At 34.5% G+C, this 7,584-nt stretch overlaps 1 protein-coding gene across 1 annotated transcript; it reads right to left on the bottom strand.

Annotated features, from left to right (window-relative positions):
* On the bottom strand, nt 1-5,019 carry Smp_127360 (hypothetical protein; the record flags this gene model as incomplete). The annotated part of the gene is made up of 3 exons (XM_018792035.1): nt 1-103; nt 4,545-4,702; nt 4,762-5,019. 3 exons carry the CDS (start codon nt 5,017-5,019, stop codon nt 1-3), a joined length of 519 nt encoding a protein of 172 aa, XP_018644936.1.
* Between the last annotated feature and the right edge of the window lie 2,565 nt (nt 5,020-7,584).

The raw sequence follows: 7,584 nt of genomic DNA, 5'->3' as shown, positions 1-7,584 counted from the left end.
TTATTTTCGAAAAACAGATCTAATATTATGTACTACGTTTTGCCTTTTTGAATCATAACCCCGTATAGATTCATCAGCAGCTCTTTCATTGAAAGTACTCCACTAATACAGTTTTAAGCCAAACAGACTAACCTTACACAAGGATTATAGATAAATTCGATCAATAAAATAAAATGTCATGTATGTACTGAAGGACTAAAATTGCACGAGTTTGTTCTTCGCGATATATCATTTTGGAGGTTCAGTTATTGATAAGAATTATTTCGTAAAGAATCCACTTGATACATAATTTTTCTCAATACTCAAGAAGTAATACTAATTCACGATATGATCTAAAAACAGCTTTCTGTGACCAGATACTACAACTAATTTGCTATTCCTTTAGCCAACATCAGATGTTTACACAGACTAGGATTGAGAAATCTTGTTTGAACAAACTTACCATGGACTAATTTAAATGAAACTTAGTTTTATAAACAATTTAATAGGCTAAGGGCCCCGAATGCCCTGGTAAGGCCGAGAGTGAGGAGGGTCTACTCCCCCTCTTGAAATGCTCTCACATGGCCACGCATATACAGCCTATGTCAGGGAAGTCCTACTCATTGCCTTCTCGCACCACGGGTGTTGTTTACGAACTTGAGAGAACGAAAAGCGAATTTAGGGCGCTTTAACTGGGTTGAAGGACACTGCAAGCCCACCTAAAGGAGTTGGAAAACCCCGATTCCAAACCAATGGTGCACATGGGCTGGCTCCAGTATCCTGAGGGAACAAATGGCTTATGAACCAATCGTTGGTCACCGGCTACCATGGGACTGCATCTCCTCACGATGCTCCACTGCCTTGTGGATCAGACCTTTAGGTAAAAGGCTCGGGGTGTGGTCCCCTAAGAAAACCACCTGCTTCAGTTTTGGCAGCTGAGCAGTATCACAACCCTCACACAAATCAAATAAGATTTGTATGGCGCATATGTATCTGGTGTCATTTGTATCAATATTTATGTGTTTAAATAAATAAATAAATAATAGGCTAAGGAGTAATACACTGCATATTAAAAAGCACATTTGAAAGATAAAGTTTTATATTTTGAAAGAACATCCTCATGTATCTTTAATGAAAATAAAGCGACTTTAAGCATTTTTTTACATAAATCACACGAATTATAAGTTAGAAAGCATATATAATGGACCTATAAAATACATTTTCTATGTAAATAAAAACCCCACTTAGAGTTATACGTTAAGTTGCATTTACTTTGTTGCTGATTTATGCGTAGACTGAAGGTTTTACAATTAACTGAATAGCAATAAATTCAGATAATTCTTCTTATTCTATGAATTGTTTTGAAGTAACAACTATAGCATAATTCTTTTGAACAAGATAATTCAAATGATTAGCATATTATTCATTACATTCTACGCTTGATATAAGAGGAACCAATAATATTTGAGGATGATTAGTTTCTACGGTCTGCTGCCTTCATTTCATCAAGTATCTGTAATTAAATGGTATTTCAAAAATATCCATAAATATATTTCATACAGTTTATTTAAAGTAAACAATTAGACTGTAACTGTTATATGTACTACTTATGCTTGCAGGTATAAGTAATATGTGACACCGATCAAAAGTGATTTATCTGCAAGCAGAAGGTTGATACAGTTGAAATGAAGAGAAGAGGAAAGGAAACTGAAAACGGTTAAAATAACAAAAGAAATGAAGGTACAATGAAGTCTGTAAAACACAATTTGAAGATATGCAAATGACGTATTTAATGTGTGTTTTTCTCATTTTACTAAACTATCATGTGATTGTGCATTATAAACAATAAATCGGTTGTCTCTACCAAGCCTTTATTCACTACATAACAACACAGTCAAAGTGCCTAAGATATTTGAAACACACCTATTGGTATGTATCTTAATCGAGTTTAAAAATTGATACAGTCCACAAGAAACATACTCGTTGTTCAAAGAAGGTTTAACATGATTATTGAGAACCTATTAACTGTCGTTAATTGTCACTGATTAGACTACCGATCAAAAGCTAAATTTAAAACAACCTTTTCGTCGTATTCATAACTGATGATAAGTTAAGAAAAGTTGAGCGAAGAAATCTCTCCTTTCAAATGAATTTTTTTGGGTCTATATATATATATACTTGAGGAGTTTTACAATAATGCGAATCATTAATGATTATTGTGAGCCAAGTTGGTGTCTTTGTTAATATCCAAATGACATATTTTAACGAAATAGCAACGATTATAATGATAAAATACCTAAAAAGAATCAAAATAATAACACCATACTTACGTAAAGTTGGGTGTCGAAAACCCTTAAAACTTTAAATTGTCTAAGTACATATTCCTAGGGTATAATGATAGTATTATAGCTTTTTGTCAGACTTCACAAATGCTAAAAATATTTTGACGTACCTTTGGAATGTACCCAAACACTTCAAATTTTACAGCTTCTGAACACTACTATGTGCGAGGCATTCACATTCTTTGCACATACAGAACAGTATAGAATCATCCAAAAAAGACAATTGTATCAAACTGGCAAAAACGTTTAATAGTGCTTACAAAGATGGAGCTGGCATAACAAATATGTCTGGGTTCTGTGATAGACGAGCGTGATATAACTTTATTATATTTTGGTTGTCTGTTAGTCTGACTCCTATTGGATCGTGTCAACGAAATACACATGCTTCCCACCTTCGTATATAACTATCGACTCAATTTGCGTTAAACGATATGTATATTTGATGCACTTGTCGTCCCAGACAGAAACTAGGCGAAACAAAGCTGAGAGGTAACCCTGGGAATGCAAGCATTATAACTAACTTTAATGAATATTGACTCATTATTTATAGCCAGACAAAAATAAGCCAATGACATCTGATGAATAGAGTAAACGATAATCATATATACGCTTATATAAAAACAGTCAAGTTTATAAGCGAATGATTGAAAAGGTCAAAGTATGATTCGAAAGGAATAAATTAGTTAGCCTGTCCGGAGTCTCGAATAACAAATATGGGCTTGACATAGTATTAAAAACTAAATACTGTGCTGTTAACTTCATATCTGATCACATATTGTTGAGTGAATTACAACAAATGAACAGTGAAACCTATAAAACTTGCAAAATAGGATAGAGAAGACATGATTTTTAGTCTAAACCTGTAGAAGCCAAGATCTAACTCCAATGAGACCGTATGAATGATTGTTGTCAAAATATACATCTTTTCTATTCTCGTATGTAATACATGACTTAATCCGCGTTGATGAATAACGGAATGAAATAAGTCAAATACGAGAACGGATTTCGAATACATATATTTTGTACATTCAATGATCTGGACAGGAAATCAGAGGGATGAAGCAAATAAAAAAGAGCGAAGCGAAAATGACACGCATTGGAGATGGAGGGTAAGCCAACTTGCTTTATTCAAGCGTTGATCAATATTTATAGTCAGACAAGAATAAGTTACAGACATGTGATGAATAGGATAAGAAGTGTACACACACCTACGTTCATATAAAAAAAAACATTCAGGGTTGATAAGTGAATAATTTACGAGGTCAAAACGTGACTCATGATGAGTAGGTAAATTGGATTGTTCTGAAGCTCTAATAAGGTATATGGGCTCAACATATCAACCGACACTACAAACCTTTCAAATCTTCAGTTTTCTTACTAAACATCGCAAATCGTCTTTACCACTGGAAGATTTCAGTAGCTCTCAAGTAAGTGTTTCATCCAGCTATCTAGGAGTTGAAATGTTTAATCGCAACATTGTTCTAAAATTCGTTCATTAGTGACTATAAAATTCAAAGGATTTTAATCACAGTGGTTGTATTTTGTCAAAGTGTTAACGAAACCCATTATTACTAATGAAGATAATGGACGAGTAGAGAGCATATGTTTTGTAGGAGTAAATTTCTGTAAATCCCGTTTATCAAAAGATTATAAAATCGAAAAAAATTGTTGATATTATTGTCGAATATGTGAAGTATTTGTATTTACTGATGATTCCCTTGTATTTGATTTCATTCTTATTAAAAATTCCAAGTATAATACGTGCCGTTGTGTTGATCTAGCTTTGTCTGTCCTAAATTGTAATATTCTGATGATTATCAAATGGCACATCAACTCAATTACACCTATTTATTATATTGTAGCTCCACCTTATATGCAGTTCTCTATTATGCTAACTGAATAGTAGCTTTCAACAGCAACATGTTAGCGAGGTAAAGTATTCTAAAATCGTACCTTCAGTGTAATATTAGTCCAGAAGAATTATGAAGTCAAAAATGTGGTTTAAAAGAAGGGAAATGAAACGGAGAACAGAGAAACGAGCTGAATGTCTCACAGCTACATCTATTTCAGTCACCTATTAGTACTCACAGCCTTATTCAAATTGCAAAACCTCTCGTAAGTAGCAAATAAGTTTCTATGTAGATTATTGTTCCATGAAACTAAGCAAAATAATAAAATATGTGTACTATCATAAGATCTATAAACTTTTAGGAAGTGATTACCTCTTGGTAGTATTCATAATGATCCGCACCTCTCCAAATAGTACATGGCTTAGTTCCATTATTGCTTCCACTTCCCGCTTGAAAGGGTGGTATCCGGTAAAAACTTTCAGACTTGATAGAAGGAGGATGAGAAGGAAAGTAAGCTGTGATCTTCTTATCTAATTATTAGTAAACATACGTTAAATAAGTATTGTTTGACAAAGCGAATCATACTAACAATTTGGTATGTCACGCTTTTTTAGAAAGCTTATGAAGTCCTTTTCGGACTGGAAATCAATAGCATCTCTGTTCGTCGTTCTTGGGAGTGAGGAGTAATCACTGTAGTTCACCCATTTCCGTTCAGATGGTACGTACCATCCAGGCCCATGATAAAGAGATGTTTTAATGTTTATATCCCCATTAATAGAATCGGGTTTAGTTATTTTATTTTTATCGTCACTTCTCAGAGTACTGTTTGCATCTACACACGCTGCCATTTTTTGAATTGTTCGTCAACTGTTTCAAAACTTTGCCAAAATCAACTAACCATGACAACTATAACACTGAGTTATACAAACAAAAAGTAGGATAACGTAGATGAAGTATCAGAACATGACAGGATACGATAACATTAGTATCTGAACCAATGGAAATTCAGTGATCTACTGCATGTTTGTTCCATAGATTCACTGTGCCTGTTGTTCTCTTCACATAGCACAGATTCCGTATTACAAGTATGTACTCATTAGCATTAACATTACCAAGAGAAATTGAAGCGGATACCCCGAGTTTCTGGAACTAACGGTTGTGTGTACGCAATTCATTAGTATTTAAGGTTTTCGCTCAAGATTTCTCAACATTCATCACTGTGTAGTATCGGTTGCTATCTTAGCCCATAAGCCTTATTCTAACTTCTGGACCAAACAATTCACCTATTCATCATGAGTCATGTTTTCACCTTGTTAATTGTTCACTTATTAACTCTTACCATTTTTATATGAGCGTAGGTGTGTGTACACTTCTTATCCTATTTATCACATGTCTGTCATTTATTCTTGTCTGACTATGAATATTGATTAACGCTTGGCAAATATGTGTTAGCTTACCGGGCATCTCCAATGAGTGTAATTTTTTGTTTCACTCGCTGATATTTGCTCATGTGCTTATAACTTTCTTGCCTGCGTCATTTGTCAATAAAACTGTAGCTGCGGCTTCTCTTTGCCTTCTGATTTTATGCACGTTACGATTGGTATTATAACGGTTATCGAAGTAAACGATTGGCGAAGCACGGAACTACAACTGCTATTTCAGGAGATGGTTGCAGATCTTTTCAATGGTGGTATGTTACTTTTGTAAACCAAGAGCACCTCATTCTAGAACGGAGAATTCTACCTTTCAACGCCTCCAATGTAATCGTTTTTATTGTGGAGTGTTTGAAGTTTCCGAATTGCAGAGGGAATATGTCCACTCTCTTCTCCAGCTCACCAAATAAAGTAGCTAAAATGTAATTTTTAATAGTTACTAAGGTATTGACTAAATTTTGTTTTTGGCTATTAAAACAAAGGCGAATAATAGCAGTGTATAAGTGATTTCATCACATAGAAATCAAACTGTTAGCAACTTCATCTGCATCAAAATCCTTGTCGTTATTAGCTTCTTCAACCAAACGCTTTCCCCAACTTAAGAATTGTGAATTTAGATTTCGGTGAAGTTGTGGAGAAAAATTCAGTCTGCTTACGAAATTAATCACAACAGGTACATAACACTTGTCGAGAAATGGATCAGAGTACTTTGCGCGGATTCTTTGACACTTAACTGACAATCCTGGCCATGTGTTAAATCCAGTATTTCAGGAATTTACGTGTCTATGTGATTGTTCTTTTACCAATCATGCTCTCTCAAGTTCACATAAATCAGAAAGAGTACGATAGCCAATAACTGCTCTATAATTACGTGACAGACTTACAGGAATGTACAGGAAAGAAAATAATAGTAAAAATTTAAACAGGAGTAAAACTAATCATACCTAAACAATTCTTTTTCCCATTAGTTCAGACACTATAAAACTTAATTAGCACAATAAAGAAAATGTTCCGATCAATCAAAGAACTCTTTCCTATTCAAAAGAACTGGATAAGTTGATCAGATTCGTTCCAGAGATGAGAAATAAACCCTTAAGTGATAATAATAACAAGAGGACTGTAATTAATTATTAATTATCACCAGAAATCGTTCGTAGAAAACGGGAAGCATGATTCAGTATTAGTAATGTAAATTTCAGTTTCTGGCAGTATTCTTTAGATAGGTTGAATGTCAACCGATCTGTAAATATCAACCTTGAGGGCATAAATTGTTTAATCACCCAAGGTTTCTGGCAGCTTACTATGATAATCAGAAGTATTTGAATTGTAGTATAAACCAGTAATCCCAGAAATAACACAATTTAATCAAGAAGTATTGGATGAGCCCGAACGAATGTATTGTATTTGGAATTCAAAATTACAACAGTCATCAATACCAAGAAGTCATTGATTTATTTAAACATCACACTTACACATGAGCATATTCACTCTCTCTCTTTTGTGTTTGTACCAGGCCAGTAAAGTCATTTTCCTACGGGCTTAGTGGTTGCTCAAATACCTAGATGATAAACTTTGAGCACTCTATTTGAAACATCACACTGAAAATGTTTCGACATGATTGAACGATCTCTACCTGTAGACCCGTCACAAATTAGAGCTACCTCACCCATTCCCGTCTGCTTGATTCATAGTTTCAAGCTTTTTGATGACAACTCATATACGTGTCTTCTTTTAAGGGCTGGCCGAATTTAAGAATGTTGATCCCTTGGAAACTGTCCAAGAAAATGATACGAGACAAGGCATCCTTCACTGTACTGCTTGCCCTAGAAGTGTGTTGTGTATCTGAAGTAAACACTGAGGTTTTCTGGACTTTGAGATAGAACACTTGTCTGAAGACGAGTTGAGGGAAAATGCGAGAGGCTCATGGTTAGTAAGCAGGGTGAATTCTCGGCTTTCCACAGAAGATTGGAAGTGTCATAC

This window comes from Schistosoma mansoni, assembly GCF_000237925.1.
Source record: "Schistosoma mansoni, WGS project CABG00000000 data, chromosome 1 unplaced supercontig 0010, strain Puerto Rico, whole genome shotgun sequence".
NCBI classification, from domain to species: domain Eukaryota; kingdom Metazoa; phylum Platyhelminthes; class Trematoda; order Strigeidida; family Schistosomatidae; genus Schistosoma; species Schistosoma mansoni.
Note: the sequence above shows the minus strand (reverse complement) of the source record. Positions and strands in the feature narration are given on the sequence as shown.